Below are 19902 nucleotides of genomic sequence, written 5' to 3'. Positions count from 1 at the left end.
GAGAAAATGGACCCAAAAATGTGTTGTTCTATTTCTAATGAGTACGCCGGTACCCCACATGTGGTCAAAAACTACTTTTTGAGGCACATAAGGAAAGAATCTGCATATTGGAGTTGACATTTTGCTAGACTGGTTTGAGGGTGCCACGTCACATTGGCAGAGCCCTTGAGGCTAAGGTGCCAGAACAGCAGAACCCCCATAAGAGACCACATTTTACAAACTACACCTCTCTTTGAATTCATCTAGGGGTGCAGTGATCATATTGACACTATGTATATGTCACAAAATTTTATAACATTGCGCAGTGAAGGATAAATAACTATGTTTTTAACACCAAAATTTTGTTTTAGCCCCAGATCTTACATTTTCACACTAGGAAATGGATAAATATCGCACCAAACTGTGTCCTACAATTTCTGCTGAATTTAAAAATAGATGGCTGTATAGTACTGCTTAGCCATATGGCGTGACTCGGGAGGGACAGTGCGCCATTGGCAAGTCATTATCTAACTAACTTGCCAGTGCCTGATGATCAGGATCTTGTTATGACTTCGGGTCACCATGTCAATGATCGGGACCCCATGATGTTATTACGTGGTCACCGATTGAAGGGCAGATCGCCATGATGTATATACAGCTCTGGCAAAAATTAAGAGACCACCACATCAAAGCCCTGTCATGGGCAGCCCAATCTCCAGACCTGAAGCCCATTGAAAACCTCTGGAATGTAATCAAGAGGATGATGGATAGTCACAAGCCATCAAACAAAGAACTGCTTACTTTTTTGCACCAGAATCAGTGTGAAAGACTGCTGGAAAACATGCCAAGATGCATGAAAGTTGTAATTAAAAATCATGGTTAATCCACAAAATATTGATTTCTGATCTCTTCCTGAGTAAAACATTAGTATTGTTGTTTCTAAATGATTATGAACTTGTTTTCTTTGCATTATTTGACCATTTTTCTTTGTCAGAAACAAATTACAAAAATTATTGCTTGGAAATTCAGATACATGTTGTCAGAAGTTTATAGAATAAAAGAACAATTTACATTTTACTCAAAAATATACCTATACAGAGAAAAATAAGACAAACTGAACATTTTGCAGAGGTCTCTAAATTTTTGCCAGAGCTGTATATTGCATTAGTTGGGAAGTCCTTCCCGACCATGAACTATATATAATGCAAATGTCAGGAAGACGAAATAGGAAGAGTGGCGCAAAGTGTCACAGGGGCTATATCCTGCAGCGAATCCAACAATTTCCCACAAAAAATTGTAAATATTAAAATTCAATACCACAGATATACATATCTATATATGTATAGGTTCGCGCTGGGAAAAAAGCAGCTAAATGTCTAAGTAGGTGTCCACAAGCTGGTTAAGTTTGCAATCACCTAGTCCAAATAGATATGGCTTAAAACATGGTGGTCCATAGATAAAAAATACTTCAATACGTAAGGAGTGATTCCAATCAACTTCACAAAAATATATCGCAAAACTAACTGATGTTAATCAACCCACAGGCAATATTTTTACGTGTCGGTGGGAGAAATATTCTTTTACCCGCCGTGCGGGTAGGGACCATCCCTGAGGAAGGAGACCGGTGTCTCTGAAACGCGTAGGATAGAGGTCCGTACCACACTCTGTACACATCACCGGGTTGTAGTAGCGGTCACGTGGGTCACTACGTCAGACAGGTCCTGCAGACTAGCCGGACTTACCGCTCATACCCCACGCGGCGTCGCCACTACTGGACCCCGCTTTCACCTGCAACCTGGTGAGTAGTGGCTGCTACCGGCCGGGGCAGCCACTAGCTTCGATAAAGACTTCACCTGACTTTTATTTAACACGCCACTGCATGGAAGGGCAACGCTACCTGCATCTTGGAGAATCCCAGCACGGCGGGTAAGAGAATATTTCTCCGACCGACACGTATAAACATTGCCTGTGGGTTGATTAACGTCAGTTAGTTTTGCAATATATTTTTGTGCAGTTGATTTCTTACATGTGCATGGCCCCACAGAATAACATTGGTCCAAGTGTGATCCAATGTTTGTTTGATAATACGGTTGTCTGCACGAGCTCAAATCCTGAGGAATAAAGTTGATTTCCTCAAGGCAGCAGGGCTCTCAGTGCGAAGTCAGTTTTGGGTTCAGAATGCAGTTTAGTAGCTTTTTTTTACATGACAGGTTCCCTTTAAACGTGAACCTGTGAATGATGCCTCAGATGCAAAAAAACAGGCATCTGAATGAGGCTTTAATAGCATCCTAAAATTAAGAGGTGCGCATTAATAATAGATTTCCAGTATGTATACTCAAAGCATATGTGAATAATTTAAATCATCAGTAAGTATCAGGTGACAATCCTTGTAGGCATACAATGTATAAAATGTAGGCTTTATTCCCTAGTACTTATCTCCATCTTTGCCATAATCCAGAATTGTAGGATGGTACATTGCACATCTATGGTCTCTGGACCCTACTTGTTCACTGAATAGCTGGAACATGGAAAAGAAGATTACTTACATGATATGAAGCACCAGAGATATAATCCCACTGGACCATGTAGAGATTCGTATGGTTTTCCGAAGGCGTTGAACATGAAGAAGCCAGTCCCCACCAGAGCAAACACAATAAGTGCGGTACTGAATATCACCACACTGACATGCATGCTGGCAGGAATAACATTCAGCAAGTTGGGAAAAACTAAAAAAAAAGAAGAAGTACATGTGATGTGCCAGTTGGAAAGAAAAATACTATTTTTTGCTACACGCTGCAACTCCTATATGGTAATATTATACATATAGCTGGATAAAGTGACAAAATTGTCATAGTTATTTTTTTCTCGACAGCTTATCAAAAAATCACAGACAGACGATATTTTTTGTGGACACATTGGAAAACCATAATAATGATTATAAGTGATTAGGGTTGATCGAATAGTTTTGGATAAGTGCTTATGCAGCTGCGGCGGTGAGCAGTTGATTATCGGGAGCGCTCCAGGTATACAGGTTACCGATGCAGCTATTCGGTAAGCGTTATAGCTATTCGGATAAGCTCTTATCCAAAGCCATTCGATCAACCCAATAAGTGATCCATGTCAATAAGTTTGATGTGAAGACATCAGATGCATTCAATCTAAACTGTATTTTGACTGAATTTATCATTTTAATCTGTAAAAGAATCCATGTTCTTCAGACGTTGTCGGGCGTGTTCTTTTTTTACCTTGCATGATGCTTCCTGCCTACAATTGGTCAATGTCATGCAGAGGAAGCAATCTGAGTTACCATTTCTTCTGTAATTACCATGCAGACAAAAACCATAAATGAGAAAAGTAGTCATCCTCCAGTTAATTTCTTACATTGGATGTATACTTCATGAATATTATCACTCATTGCATTCTATTGTAGAAATAAAGCAATAAGTCAATCTGTGTGCTTGTCTTTGTGCTCGCTCACGTAGCGGATATGTGCAGAAGCTGACGACTATTTGGCTGCTGTCACACTAGCAGTATTTGGTCAGTATTTTACATCAGTATTTGTAAGGCAAAACCAGGAGTGGGTGATAAATGCAGAAGTGGTGCATATGTTTCTATTATACTTTTCCTCTAATTGTTCCACTCCTGGTTTTGGCTTACAAATACTGATGTAAAATACTGACCAAATACTGCTAGTGTGACAGCAGCCTCTAAGTGCAATAGTCTGGTACATAAATCGGGCCAAACTAAACATGCTGCAATATCACTAGCGTATAGGATAACATTGGTCAGTGTGTGAACTGCTGCATTCATGGACCTGTGTGATAGGTGACAGATGATACTGGTTAATGTAGTGAGTCTCCCCCCAGGGCGCCCAAGTAAAAGGGAAAGGTCTTAAAAGGGAATAACGTTTATGTTCGTGACGCCACCTGTGGTACTCGGTCTGTGGGGACCAACGCTGCGTCAAGGGGTCCTCTGGGGCGATGTTATGGCAGCTAGATGGTATAACTTCCCACAGGCGAACAACACACCACAAAAAAAACGATATTAGAGTCAAGATTATATACCAAAATACAAATCCACTTTATTAGTTAAAATTAAACAGACACTTGTGAATAAGAATGAAGTATATGAACCCTAATCTAGAAAAATGCTATGCAAGGAAACGCAGGGGAGCACAGACCCTGGACAAGTCCCACTCCATACCAGATTGATATATGGCCACCATTATATCAAGGCATATTGCCGCTGAAAACACAGCTATGGGGCCAAAGCTCAGGGAATATATCCATGCATACCATAGTTCACACAATTATAACATAATAGTTACCAGTAGCTGATGCAGTCAGTGTGTCCAGTGGATGTGCGCCCGCCCCAACGCGCATTTTGGTGAAGCACCTTCATCAGGGGGCATACCATCTTACATAAAACGTGAGTTTAAAAAGGCCGAGACCGGAAGTACGTGTCCCGCAGTAACAGAATGTGTCATTCCGTTTCCATAGCGACCGCTGTGTAAGCCTGCGATCCGAACCGGAGAAGAGGAGGCAAACCCGGGAGCCCCACGTGGTCACCATACTCCTCCCCGGCGTGAAAGCCAGCCGTCCACTGCAGCAATGGATCCGGAGATAATTACATCCATGACCCCTCAGTCGAGGGGTTCAAGAGAGGCCTGGATGTCTTCCTGGAGCAGAACAATATTGTATCATACAATTATTAGGTTCTGTAGAAGGATGTAGATCTGGGGATTTATTATGATGGAATATAGGCTGAACTGGATGGACACATGTCTTTTTTCGGCCTTACTATGTTACTATGTTACTATGACACCTACTGCGCATACCCGGAAATGATGTAACGTATCCATGACAACCATGATGACAGCAGACGCAGCCTCCATGCGCCTGAGGAGTGATCACGGGGGCAACACATGACCACAACCTCCGGACACTAGATGGCGCATCCATCTTGCCACATAGTATCAGAATCTCTAGAATCATTTAGTATAAATCCATCGGTAAGCGTCCACAGGTGCCAGGGAATATATGCAAATAGGAATGTAACAAACCAAATCTCCAACAATTCTGTGGGCCAAGATTGGGTTAGTCATATAACAGTTTCCCCAATAAAGACATCAATTAGCAGCACATCAGATTTGATATTCAAACCAAAAGATAATATATCACAGCAAATATCAGATATTCAATACATTAATAATATCCCCGTATAAGGCTTGTAGTGTGCCATCTTCATATCAAAGTCCCCACATACAGATTTTAGGAGGCCGCCAACACAACATCACCCATATAATGTATACAGTATCGAGTAATAAAGAAATAAAGAAAAGACGCTGTATGTCCATATTTGTAACTTTGACCTCCATCGTTATGTCTTCATCATATCAGGATCCTATATAAAAGAAGCGAGCGGCATGATTCTTCTGATGACCAACCGAAGATGTAACACTTCCAATAGACACTTCTGTATTCGTAAACACGACTCACTCCGGGCTCGGTGCAAGAAATACATCAATATATAAATACTAAAAAAGTAATAAAAATTGAATTAGAGAACAATGAAAACAACACACAGCATCCTCCAGGGCTATGGTACCCAAAACAACAACTAAACCCTGTAATCAAAGGAACGGAGCGAAACTGATGTTTTCATTCAATCCTTTTGGATGGATCGTATCCAGGGTCCAGATCCATCTGGAATCAATTTAAGCCAGTCTTTTAAAGTTCGCACCCCCACGGATCCCAACCTCTAGCATGTCAATCCCTCTGATTCTGAGGAGGCTGGCATCACCACCGTGAAATTTCATAAAATGTCGGGGTAGAGTTTTCAACATGGATGGATCCTCACTGTCGCCTGCCGCATTGATCCCCCTAACATGCTCTCTAACCCGCACTTTAAACTGCCGTGTCGTCATTCCGACATAAATCTTATCGCACGGACACAGTGTGTAATAGATAACATTCCTGCTAGAGCAGGTAATACGTTTCCGTATAGAAAATTGCCGAGATCCGCTTGAGTTAGAGAACGTGTCACAGTGATCAACGTTAACACAGGCGACACAGTGTCGACAGGGCCTGCATCCATTTCTCCCCGGCATCTGATCCAAGAACGTGGTTCGCGGCTCACTAGAATAGTGACTGTGAACCAACAGTTCTTGGATCGCCTGGCCGCAATGCCCGCTCTCTCTGGAATAAAACGGGAAATTATTGGGTCCGCTTTCAGGATATGCCAAGACCTATCCAAGACTCTCCTCATCATAGGAAATTGCGAGTGGAAATTGGTGACAAATCTGACAATATCCTGATCCTTCTTGACTTTAGAGTCATATAGAAGACCATGTCTGGACGCATGTTTGGCCCTATTAAAGGCCTTTTTTATCATGCGGTTACTGTACCCACATTCTACCAACCTACCTTTCAGTTCCTGTGCCTGCACCATGAAATCACTTTCAGTCGAGCATAATCTACGAAGTCGTAGGAACTGCCCAGTGGGTATAGATTGAATCATGTGGCTGGGGTGTGATGAGGAGGCATGCAACAAAGAGTTCGTGGACGTTGGCTTACAGTATATATTTGTCTGCAACTCACCATTGACATCGATAAGTGATCCATGTCAATAAGTTTGATGTGAAGACATCAGTTGCATTCAATCTAAACTGTATTTTGACTGAAATTATCATTTTAATCTGTAAAAGTTTCTTCAGCTCCAAAAAAAAATCACAGATGCCTTAAATTTATTTTTACAGGCAGGGCAAAAAAAATACCTTTTTGTACGGACAGTCTTGGAATTTCTGGATGGTTGTCAACCCTGGTTTAGCCTCTACACAAGTACAATGAATATGATAAACAGCTATTGTAAATCCCTGGGCCTCTCACTCTAGGCCAGGACTTCCAGGTTTGATAGGCCTCGCACTGTGACCTTAGTGGGCACATACACCGAACCTTCAAGGGCTTATTAAACCCAGAGGCCGCGGCCTAGCATGATAGGCCTGAGGATTTCTGCCGATGATGATCCAAAGATGTGATGTGGACCAGATGGGTGTCAGTTAGGAGAAGAAGGGTCAAAGAGATGAGCATAAGGATTTTTTCAGTCTTTAACATTTTGATTTCCTTTTACAATTGAAAAAAATGATGACTGGTATTGGCCATTTTGCTATTATAGTGCGGATGCGAATTACAAAAAATCATGAATGCAGATTTTTGTAAAATTTAATTCCACTCAAATTTATTTGCTTATCTCTACTGCTTATCATTACATTTCACAGGAGAATCCATGTTCTTCACCCGTGTTCTATTTTTACCTTGCATGACGCCTCCTGCCTACAATTGGTCAATGTCATGCAGGGGAAGCAATCTGAGTTACCATTTCATCTGTAATTACCATGCAGACAAAAACCATAAATGAGAAAAGTAGTCATCCTCCAGTTAATTTCTTACATTGGATGTATACTTCATGAATATTATCACTCATTGCATTCTATTGTAGAAAGAAAGCAATAAGTCAATCTGTGTGCTTGTCTTTGTGCTCGCTCACGTAGCGGATATGAGCAGAAGCTGACGACTATTTGGCTGCTGTCACACTAGCAGTATTTGGTCAGTATTTTACCTCAGTATTTGTAAGCCAAAACCAGGAGTGGGTGATAAATGCAGAAGTGGTGCATATGTTTCTATTATACTTTTCCTCTAATTGTTCCACTCCTGGTTTTGGCTTACAAATACTGATGTAAAATACTGACCAAATACTGCTAGTGTGACAGCAGCCTCTAAGTGCAATAGTCTGGTACATAAATCGGGCCTGACTAAACATGCTGCAATTTCACTAGCGCATAGGATAACATTGGTCAGTGTGTGAACTGTTGCATTCATGGACCTGTGTGATAGGTGACAGATGATAGATACTGGTTAATGTAGTGAGTCGCCCCCCAGGGCGCCCAAATAAAAAGGAAAGGTCTTAAAACGGAATAACGTTTATGTTCGTGACTAGGGTTGAGCGAAACGGGTCGTTCATTTTCAAAAGTCGCCGACTTTTGGCAAAGTCGGGTTTCATGAAACCCGATCCGACCCCTGTGCGGGGTCGGCCATGCGGTACGCGACTTTCGCGCCAAAGTCGCGTTTCAATGACGCGAAAAGCGCCATTTCTCAGCCAATGAAGGTAAACGCAGAGTGTGGGCAGCGTGATGACATAGGTCCTGGTCCCCACCATCTTAGAGAAGGGCATTGCAGTGATTGGCTTGCTGTCTGCGGCGTCACAGGGGCTATAAAGGGGAGTTCCCGCCGACCGCCATGTTACTGCTGCTGATCTGAGCTTAGGGAGAGGTTGCTGCCGCTTCGTCAGAAGCAGGGATAGCGTTAGGCAGGGTCCATTAACCACCAAACCGCTTGTGCTGTAGCGATTTCCACTGCCCAACACCACCTTCGGTGTGCAGGGACAGTGGAAGCTACATTTTTTTTTTTTTCCCCCTCAGCGCTGTAGCTCATTGGGCTGCCCTAGAAGGCTCCCTGATAGCTGCATTGCTGTGTGTACGCCGCTGTGCAAACCAACTGCTTTTTTCAAAGCACAAATCCTCTTGTTCCTTCCTTTCTGCACAGCTATCTTTTTGGTTTGTACACACTTTTTATTTAATTTGTGCATCAGTCCACTCCTTATTGCTGCCTGCCATACCTGGCTGAGATTACTGCAGGGAGATAGTAATTGAAGGACACTCCCTGTTTTTTTTTTTTTTTTGTGGGAGATTAAGATTGACATTTCTGCTAGAGTGCCATCCCTGTCTGTGTCATCTCTCACTCAGTGGGCCATAGAAAGCCTATTTATTTTTTTGCTTGATTTGGGTTATAAAATCTACCTGAAAAAATCACTACATCAATCAGTGGGAGAAAAATATTGGCCTCAGGGCTTGTGTGCCACTCTTGACTCCTGTGTGCATCATCACTCACTCAGTGAGCCATAGAAAGCCTATTTATTTTTTTGCTTGATTTTGGTTCTAAAATCTACCTGAAAAAATCACTACATCAATCAGTGGGAGAAAAATATTGGCCTCAGGGCTTGTGTGCCACTCCTGACCCCTGTGTGCATCATCACTCACTCAGTGGGCCATAGAAAGCCCATTTTTTTTTTTTTTGCTTTATTTGGGTTCTAAATTCTACCTGAAAAAATCAATAAATCAATCAGTGGGAGATTAATATTGGCCTTTGGGCTTGTGTGCCAGTCCTAAGCGTGCCATCTCTCTCTCTCAGATAGTGGGCCATAGAAAGCCTATTTATTTATTTTTTTTTTATTGGGTTTATAAATTTTCCCTGGAAAAAAAAAAAAAGTGGGAGATTAATATTGGCCTCTGGGCTTGTGTGCCAGTCCTGAGCGTGCCATCTCTCTCACAAATAGTGGGCCATAGAAAGCCTATTTATTTATTTTTTTTTGGTTTTATAAATTCTCCCTTACAAAAAAAAAGGGAGATTAATATTGGCCTTTGGGCTTGTGTGCCAGTCCTAAGCGTGCCATCTCTCTCTGTCTCTCAGATAGTGGGCCATAGAAAGCCTATTTATTATTTTTTTTATTGGGTTTATAAATTTTCCCTGGAACAAAAAAAAAAAAGTGGGAGATAAATATTGGCCTCTGGGCTTGTGTGCCACTCCTGACTCCTGTGTGCGTCATCTCTCACTCAGTGGGCCATAGAAAGCCTTTTTTTGTTTTATTTGTTTTCTAAATTCTCCCTGAAAAAATCATTTTATTTTCTTTGGTTTCTAAATTCTTCCTGAAAAAATCATTTTATTCTATTTTTTTTTTTTCCTAAAGTCTCCCTGAAAAAAAAACAAAAAACAAATCAGTGGGAGATTAATATTGCCCTTTCTGCTTGTGTGCCAGTCTTGACTCCTGGGTGTGCCATCTCTCTCTCTCTCTCCAATTGTGGGCCATAGAAAGCCTATTATTTTTTTTAGCTTGATTTGGGTTCCAAAATCTACCTGAAAAAATCACTACATCAATCAGTGGGAGATAAATATTGGCCTCTGGGCTTGTGTGCCACTCCTGACTCCTGTGTGCGTCATCTCTCACTCATTGGGCCATAGAAAGCCTTTTTTTGTTTTATTTGTTTTCTAAATTCTCCCTGAAAAAATCATTTTATTTTATTTGGTTTCTAAATTCTTCCTGAAAAAATCATTTTATTCTATTTTTTTTTTCCTAAAGTCTCCCTGAAAAAAAAACAAAAAAAAACAAATCAGTGGGAGATTAATATTGCCCTTTCTGCTTGTGTGCCAGTCTTGACTCCTGGGTGTGCCATCTCTCTCTCTCTCTCTCCAATTGTGGGTCATAGAAAGCCTATTATTTTTTTTAGCTTGATTTGGGTTCCAAAATCTACCTGAAAAAATCACTACATCAATCAGTGGGAGATAAATATTGGCCTCTGGGCTTGTGTGCCACTCCTGACTCCTGTGTGCGTCATCTCTCACTCAGTGGGCCATAGAAAGCCTTTTTTTGTTTTATTTGTTTTCTAAATTCTCCCTGAAAAAATCATTTTATTTTCTTTGGTTTCTAAATTCTTCCTGAAAAAATCATTTTATTCTATTTTTTTTTTCCTAAAGTCTCCCTGAAAAAAAAAAAAAAATCAAATCAGTGGGAGATCAATATTTACATTTGTGCTTCAGTGACAGTCCTGCGTGTGTGGCATCTCTCTCATTTGTTGCCACCAACAACAGAGTGTGTAACATTGTGCCTGATTTTCATTGTGGTCTCACTCACCTGTAAAGGGCTAGCTAAATCATACTGAAGTTATAGCTCACCGTGTAATTTGTGTGACAGCAACAAATACCGTTAGTTTGTTTACGTTTTTAAAACAATGAGGAAGTATGGTGGAAGAGGTCGTGGCCGGGGGCGTTCATTGTCAGCTGGTAATGAGGGTAGTGGTAGTGGTGGAGCATCAGCTGGTCGTGGGAAAAAAAATATTGCACCTAAGTCTGGAGCTGTGGAGCCAGGTTCGTCGTCTGGCTACACAAGGCCTCGAACGCTCCCTTTTCTGGGAGTAGGAAAACCGCTTTTAAAGCCGGAGCAGCAAGAGCAAGTTTTGGCTTATGTTGCTGACTCAGCCTCTAGCTCTTTTGCCTCCTCTCGTGAAACTGGTAAATGTCAAAGCAGCGCGTCGTTAGTGGATGTTCACGGTCAGGGACAAGTCGCTTCCTTGTCCTCTTCAGCAAAAACAACAACAGAGAAGAATGCAGCAGGCGACACAACGGGTTACTCCATGGAGCTCTTTACACATACCGTCCCTGGCTTAGAAAGTGAAGCAGTTAACAGTCCATGCCCATTACAAGTTGAATCTGACATGGAGTGCACTGATGCACAGCCACAGCCAGACTACTATGCTGGTCCTTTGACTCAGACCACAACATTGCCCTCGCAGGGTGCTGATCAAGAATCAGACCCTGATGAGACTATGTTGCCCCATCACGAACGCTATACCACCGACCGACACGGTGACACAGACGAAGTTGCACACGAGCTACAAGAAGAGGTAATAGATGACCCAGTTCTTGACCCCGATTGGCAGCCATTGGGGGAACAGGGTGCAGGCGGCAGCAGTTCTGAAGCGGAGGAGGAGGGGCCGCAGCAGGCATCAACATCGCAACAGGTTCCATCTGCCGGGCCCGTATCTTGCCCAAAACGCGTGGCAAAGCTAAAACCTGTTGGAGGACAGCGTGGCCATCCGGTTAAAGCTCAGTCTGCAATGCCTGAAAAGGTATCCGATGCTAGAAAGAGTGCAGTCTGGCATTTTTTTAAACAACATCCAATTGATCAGCGCAAAGTCATCTGTCAAAAATGTTCAACTACCTTAAGCAGAGGACAGAATCTGAAAAGTCTCAATACAAGTTGCATGCATAGACATTTAACCACCATGCATTTGCAAGCCTGGACTAACTACCAAACGTCCCTTAAGGTTGTAGCACCCTCGGCCAATGAAGCTAGTCAGCAACGCAACATCCCTTCCGGCAGTGTAGGGCCACCATTTTCCGCACCACCTGCAGTATTTGTGCAGGTTTCTTTGCCAGGCCAAAGCCGTCAGGGTCAGGGAATCACCAGTTTCGTAGTAGGAAACACTGCATCTAGGGCACCGGTGGCAACAATACCATCTCCCACCGTCTCTCAGTCTGCCATGTCCACCGGCACCCCCGCTAGTTCCACGATCTCCAGCTCTCCAGTCCAGCTCACCCTACATGAGACTATGGTTAGAAAAAGGAAGTACTTAGCCTCGCATCCGCGTACACAGGGTTTGAACGCACACATAGCTAGACTAATCTCGTTAGAGATGATGCCCTACCGGTTAGTTGAAAGCAAAGCTTTCAAAGCCCTGATGGACTACGCTGTACCACGCTACGAGCTACCCAGTCGACACTTTTTTTCCAGAAAAGCCATCCCAGCCCTCCACCAGCATGTTAAAGAGCGCATCGTCCATGCACTCAGGCAATCTGTGAGCACAAAGGTGCACCTGACAACAGATGCATGGACCAGTAGGCATGGCCAGGGACGTTACGTGTCCATCACGGCACACTGGGTAAATGTGGTGGATGCAGGGTCCACAGGGGACAGCAAGTTTGGGACAGTTCTGCCTAGCCCACGGTCTAGGAAACAATTGGCTGTAGCCGTTCGCACCCCCTCCTCCTCCTCTTCGTCCTCCTGCAGAAGCGAGAGCTCGTCCACAGACCGCAGTCGCACAACCACTCCATCCGCAGCTGCCACTGTTGCACACCAGGTCTCCCATTATGGGGCAGCTACTGGCAAACGTCAGCAGGCTGTATTGGCTATGAAGTGTTTGGGCGACAACAGACACACCGCGAAAGTTCTGTCCGAGTTCTTGCAGAAAGAAACGCAGTCGTGGCTGGGCACTGTAGATCTTGAGGCAGGCAAGGTAGTGAGTGATAACGGAAGGAATTTCATGGCTGCCATCTCCCTTTCCCAACTGAAACACATTCCTTGCCTGGCTCACACCTTAAACCTGGTGGTGCAGTGCTTCCTGAAAAGTTATCCGGGGTTATCCGACCTGCTCCTCAAAGTGCGTGGACTTTGCTCACATATCCGCCGTTCGCCCGTACACTCCAGCTGTATGCAGACCTATCAGCGTTCTTTGAACCTTCCCCAGCATCGCCTAATCATAGACGTTGCAACAAGGTGGAACTCAACACTGCACATGCTTCAGAGACTGTGTGAACAGAGGCGGGCTGTTATGTTTTTGTGGGAGGATACACATACACGGGCAGGCAGTAGGATGGCAGACATGGAGTTGTCAGGTGTGCAGTGGTCGAAGATTCAAGACATGTGTCAAGTCCTTCAGTGTTTTGAGGAATGCACACGGCTGGTTAGTGCAGACAATGCCATAATAAGCATGAGCATCCCCCTAATGCGTCTGCTGATGCAAAGTTTGACGCACATAAAGGATCAGGCGTCTGCAGCTGAGGAAGAGGAAAGCCTTGATGACAGTCAGCCATTGTCTGGCCAGGGCAGTGTACAGGACGAGGTAGCGGGCGAAGAGGAGGAGGAGGACGAGGAGGATGATGGGGATGATTATATTTTTAATGAGGAAGCTTTTCCGGGGCCACTGGAAATTGGTGGCGCGGCAAGGCCGGGTTCTGGTTTTTTGAGGGACACAAGTGACGTTGATTTGCCTGAAACTGCCCCTCAACCAAGCACAACCGCAGATTTGAGAACTGGAACTTTGGCCCACATGGCGGATTATGCCTTACGTATCCTCAAAAGGGACACACGCATAACTAAAATGATGAATGATGACGATTACTGGTTGGCCTGCCTCCTTGATCCTCGCTATAAAGGCAAATTGCAAAATATAATGCCACATGAGAACTTGGAACTAATATTAGCAACCAAACAATCAACTCTTGTTGACCGTTTGCTTCTGGCATTCCCTGCACACAGCGCCCGTGATCGTTCTCACACGAGCTGCAGGGGCCAGCAGACCAGAGGAGTTAGAGGGGCAGAAATCAGAAGTGGCGTTGGCCAGAGGGGTTTTCTGACAAGGTTGTGGAGTGATTTTGCTATGACCGCAGACAGGACAGGTACTGCAGCATCAATTCAAAGTGACAGGAGACAACATTTGTCCAGTATGGTTACAAACTATTTTTCATCCCTTATCGATGTTCTCCCTCAACCGTCATTCCCATTTGATTACTGGGCATCAAAATTAGACACCTGGCCAGAATTGGCAGAATATGCATTGCAGGAGCTTGCTTGCCCGGCAGCTAGTGTCCTATCAGAAAGAGTATTCAGTGCTGCAGGTTCAATACTAACAGAAAAAAGGACTCGTCTGGCTACCCAAAATGTAGATGATCTAACCTTCATTAAAATGAACCACAACTGGATTTCGAAATCTTTTGCCCCACCTTGCCCGGCTGACACCTAGCTTTCCTATGAAAAGGTCTTGCCTGTGGACTATTCTGAATGCCTTTTCCAATCTCGTAATTTTCTGCACCTGATTGTCCAGCATACGACATGTTTACACCTCACTAAATGGCCAAACTCCCCACACGGGGCCGTGGTATCGACACTTGGCGACAGCACCCGTGAGAGTGCAGTTTGTCTGAAGAGGTGGGTGAGCCCGCTTTTGGTCGACGGCACTGCCACTGGGTCCCTCCTAGTACAATAAAGTGTCTCTGGCGGTGGTGGTGCGCACCCAACGTCAGACACACCGTTGTAATATGAGGGGCCCTGGGCCTGTACCGCCGGCCACAAGACAGTTTCCCCCCACCCCAGCTCAAACAGTGCTCTACCACTTGCAAAATTATCTCACAGCTCCACCAATGTTTAGTCTATGCGCTGACATCCTTCAATGCCTGCCACTGACAATACCATTGTATTGACATTTTTGTTATGTTAGGCCTTCGATGCCTGTCTGTGGTCACTCCTTCCACTAGGCCTCCACTGACCACACCACTGCTGCCCGTGTACCCCTGGAACCAATTTAAAATTGCCTACAGCCAGCCCAATTTTTTTATTTTAGGCCTTCGATGCCTGTCTGCGGTCCATTCTTTCAACTACTACTACACTGACCAGGGCACTGCTGCCCGTGTACCCCTGGAACCAATTTAAAATTGCCTACAGCCATGTGTTATTATTTTAGGCCTTCGATGCCTGTCTGCGGTCACTCCTTCCACTAGGCCTCCACTGACCACACCACTGCTGCCCGTGTACCCCTGGAACCAATTTAAAATTGCCTACAGCCATGTGTTATTATTTTAGGCCTTCGATGCCTGTCTGCGGTCACTCCTTCCACTACGCCTCCACTGACCACACCACTGCTGCCCGTGTACCCCTGGAACCAATTTAAAATTGCCTACAGCCAGCCCAATTTTTTTATTTTAGGCCTTCGATGCCTGTCTGCGGTCCATTCTTTCAACTACTACTACACTGACCAGGGCACTGCTGCCCGTGTACCCCTGGAACCAATTTAAAATTGCCTACAGCCATGTGTTATTATTTTAGGCCTTCGATGCCTGTCTGTGGTCACTCCTTCCACTAGGCCTCCACTGACCACACCACTGCTGCCCGTGTACCCCTGGAACCAATTTAAAATTGCCTACAGCCATGTGTTATTATTTTAGGCCTTCGATGCCTGTCTGCGGTCACTCCTTCCACTAGGCCTCCACTGACCACACCACTGCTGCCCGTGTACCCCTGGAACCAATTTAAAATTGCCTACAGCCATGTGTTATTATTTTAGGCCTTCGATGCCTGTCTGCGGTCACTCCTTCCACTAGGCCTCCACTGACCACACCACTGCTGCCCGTGTACCCCTGGAACCAATTTAAAATTGCCTACAGCCATGTGTTATTATTTTAGGCCTTCGATGCCTGTCTGCGGTCACTCCTTCCACTAGGCCTCCACTGACCACACCACTGCTGCCCGTGTACCCCTGGAACCAATTTAAAATTGCCTACAGCCAGCCCAATTTTTTTATTTTAGGCCTTCGATGCCTGTCTGCGGTCCATTCTTTCAACTACTAATACACTGACCAGGGCACTGCTGCCCGTGTACCCCTGGAACCAATTTAAAATTGCCTACAGCCATGTGTTATTATTTTAGGCCTTCGATGCCTGTCTGTGGTCACTCCTTCCACTAGGCCTCCACTGACCACACCACTGCTGCCCGTGTACCCCTGGAACCAATTTAAAATTGCCTACAGCCATGTGTTATTATTTTAGGCCTTCGATGCCTGTCTGTGGTCACTCCTTCCACTAGGCCTCCACTGACCACACCACTGCTGCCCGTGTACCCCTGGAACCAATTTAAAATTGCCTACAGCCATGTGTTATTATTTTAGGCCTTCGATGCCTGTCTGCGGTCACTCCTTCCACTAGGCCTCCACTGACCACACCACTGCTGCCCGTGTACCCCTGGAACCAATTTAAAATTGCCTACAGCCAGCCCAATTTTTTTATTTTAGGCCTTCGATGCCTGTCTGCGGTCCATTCTTTCAACTACTACTACACTGACCAGGGCACTGCTGCCCGTGTACCCCTGGAGCCAATTTAAAATTGCCTACAGCCATGTGTTATTATTTTAGGCCTTCGATGCCTGTCTGTGGTCACTCCTTCCACTAGGCCTCCACTGACCACACCACTGCTGCCCGTGTACCCCTGGAACCAATTTAAAATTGCCTACAGCCATGTGTTATTATTTTAGGCCTTCGATGCCTGTCTGCGGTCACTCCTTCCACTAGGCCTCCACTGACCACACCACTGCTGCCCGTGTACCCCTGGAACCAATTTAAAATTGCCTACAGCCATGTGTTATTATTTTAGGCCTTCGATGCCTGTCTGCGGTCACTCCTTCCACTAGGCCTCCACTGACCACACCACTGCTGCCCGTGTACCCCTGGAACCAATTTAAAATTGCCTACAGCCAGCCCAATTTTTTTATTTTAGGCCTTCGATGCCTGTCTGCGGTCCATTCTTTCAACTACTACTACACTGACCAGGGCACTGCTGCCCGTGTACCCCTGGAACCAATTTAAAATTGCCTACAGCCATGTGTTATTATTTTAGGCCTTCGATGCCTGTCTGCGGTCACTCCTTCCACTAGGCCTCCACTGACCACACCACTGCTGCCCGTGTACCCCTGGAACCAATTTAAAATTGCCTACAGCCATGTGTTATTATTTTAGGCCTTCGATGCCTGTCTGCGGTCACTCCTTCCACTAGGCCTCCACTGACCACACCACTGCTGCCCGTGTACCCCTGGAACCAATTTAAAATTGCCTACAGCCAGCCCAATTTTTTTATTTTAGGCCTTCGATGCCTGTCTGCGGTCCATTCTTTCAACTACTACTACACTGACCAGGGCACTGCTGCCCGTGTACCCCTGGAACCAATTTAAAATTGCCTACAGCCATGTGTTATTATTTTAGGCCTTCGATGCCTGTCTGTGGTCACTCCTTCCACTAGGCCTCCACTGACCACACCACTGCTGCCCGTGTACCCCTGGAACCAATTTAAAATTGCCTACAGCCATGTGTTATTATTTTAGGCCTTCGATGCCTGTCTGCGGTCACTCCTTCCACTAGGCCTCCACTGACCACACCACTGCTGCCCGTGTACCCCTGGAACCAACATCAGAAAATATAAAAATAAGTATTTTGCTTATAAAAAAGAAAATACTGGAGAGATATCAAATGCAGACATTTTAACATTAAAAACAAACACATACAACAAAAATCTGGTAGAGTACTAAAAATGGCCACCAGCTACAATAACTTTCTCCTGCAAGTAGTTAACTGAAAGGTTTTTTCAATTTTAAACACAGATATGGCATCCACCGAGTGTTGTCCTGTCGCGTCTTCTTTATATTATTGCCAAAAAGATGCAAAACAATGAAAATAATAAAATCATTATTTACCAAAAAAATAGAGTAAGTCAAAACCACATTGCAAATAAACATTCATTACAAATAAAGAAGCAGGGCGCGTCCGAGGGTGAGTATATACCTAATAAGAATATAATCACCCTCGGACGCGCCCTGCTTCTTTCCGACAGCCTTCCTTCCTAAGAATCAGTCCTTCCGTGGTGTAGAGAGAGGGTTTGTTACACTCCAAGGTGTTCCCCAGGTTGCCTTTCCTGAGCTTCGATCTTCCGGCTCTCGTTTAGTAGTTGTTGGAAACTACGCTGCATTGGGCCTACAAATTGGGTATGGGGTGTAGAGAGATGGTGTGTTCCACTCCAAGGTGTTCCCCAGGTTGCCTTTCCTGAGCTTCGATCTTCCGGCTCTCGTTTAGTAGTTGTTGGAAACTACGCTGCATTAGGCCTACAAATTGGGTATGGGGTGTAGAGAGATGGTGTGTTCCACTGTAGAGAGATGGTGTGTTCCACTCCAAGGTGTTCCCCAGGTTTCCTCGCCAATGCTTCGATCATCATGCTCTCGTTTAGTAGTTGTTGGAAACTACGCTGCATTAGGCCTACAAATTGGGTATGGGGTGTAGAGAGATGGTGTGTTCCACTCCAAGGTGTTTTCCAGGTTGCCTTTCCTGAGCTTCGATCTTCCGGCTCTCGTTTAGTAGTTCTTGGAAACTACACTGCATTAGGCCTACAAATTGGGTATGGGGTGTAGAGAGATGGTGTGTTCCACTCCAAGGTGTTCCCCAGGTTTCCTCGCCAATGCTTCGATCTTCATGCTCTCGTTTAGTAGTTGTTGGAAACTACACTGCATTAGGCCTACAAATTGGGTATGGGGTGTAGAGAGATGGTGTGTTCCACTCCAAGGTGTTCTCCAGGTTGCCTTTCCTGAGCTTCGATCTTCCGGCTCTCGTTTAGTAGTTCTTGGAAACTACACTGCATTAGGCCTACAAATTGGGTATGGGGTGTAGAGAGATGGTGTGTTCCACTCCAAGGTGTTCTCCAGGTTGCCTTTCCTGAACTTCTATCTTCAGGCTCTCATTAAATTGTGGTTAAACGGAACAACTGCATTTGGCGTAATAGTTGGTTTGGGGCCTACTATCGGTGTCTGCCACTCCTTGCTGTTCTCCTGGTTTCCTGTCCTGAAATTCCGTTTTCAGGCGCTCGTTAAGTAGTTGTTAATGTTAGACTGCATTTTGCCTACTATTTGGGTTGGGGCCTACTATCGGTGTCTGCCACTCCTTGCTGTTCTCCTCCACTGAACAAAGCTGTGCCGCCTGTTTACTACGGTTGCCAATTTTAAACTGCATTTCTACTACTTACTGATTTGGGCCTACTCTCTGTGTCAGCCTCTCATTCCAGTTGTCCTCCACTGCAATGCCCCCTGGTTATTCCTGTGTTACCAATTTTGAACTGCATTTAGCCAACTTTATTCTTTGGGCCTATATCTGTGTTTCCTCCTCATCCTGCCCATTGCCCAGCCAGTGATAGATGAGTCTGCTGGTACATTGACCCATAACGCAACATTCCCCGTGCACGCTACACAACAACATTGTGACCCTGCTGAAAGTCAGGTTGCTCTTCCCGCATACCATACCACCTTACACGGGGACAAAGAGGAAGGTGCAGATGAAAGTGCAGGTTCCTTCATCAGGTGGGGGGGAGGAATACTAGTTGGCGACGTCACTGGCACAGGGCCTCTCATAGTACGCAAAAGTGTTGCTGCCGGTGGGAGGCGCCCCCGCCGTGCAAACACACCGCTGTACTTTGAGGGGCCCTGTGCCAGTGCCAATGCCAACGAGTGGGCCCCCCCTGCTTGCTCAGGTTCACAGCACTTGCAAAGTTGAAATACTTACCTCTCCCTGCTCCACTGCCGTGACGTGGTCCAGATTTCCTGGGCCCACTAATTACTTGAACCAGCCCTACCCACCACAACTTTAGCCAAATGACCCCCAATTTCAAATGCCTTCCAATTATTATAAGGTAAATTACGCTTGACAAGCTTCATTAAGAAGAATGGATGGTTTTG

The 19902-nt window shown here is 45.0% G+C and overlaps 1 protein-coding gene across 1 annotated transcript in view; it reads right to left on the bottom strand.

Moving 5' to 3' along the window:
- LOC138638315 (clarin-1-like) overlaps positions 1-19902 on the bottom strand; it is an 84464-nt gene that overhangs the window by 49633 nt on the left and 14929 nt on the right. The window contains exon 2 of the mRNA XM_069727522.1: positions 2526-2705. Coding sequence (XP_069583623.1) covers positions 2526-2705 — 180 coding nt within the window. The remainder of the gene's footprint in view (positions 1-2525; positions 2706-19902) is intronic.

This window comes from Ranitomeya imitator, chromosome 5 (genome assembly GCF_032444005.1).
Source record: "Ranitomeya imitator isolate aRanImi1 chromosome 5, aRanImi1.pri, whole genome shotgun sequence".
NCBI classification, from domain to species: Eukaryota; Metazoa; Chordata; class Amphibia; order Anura; family Dendrobatidae; genus Ranitomeya; species Ranitomeya imitator.
Note: the sequence above shows the minus strand (reverse complement) of the source record. Positions and strands in the feature narration are given on the sequence as shown.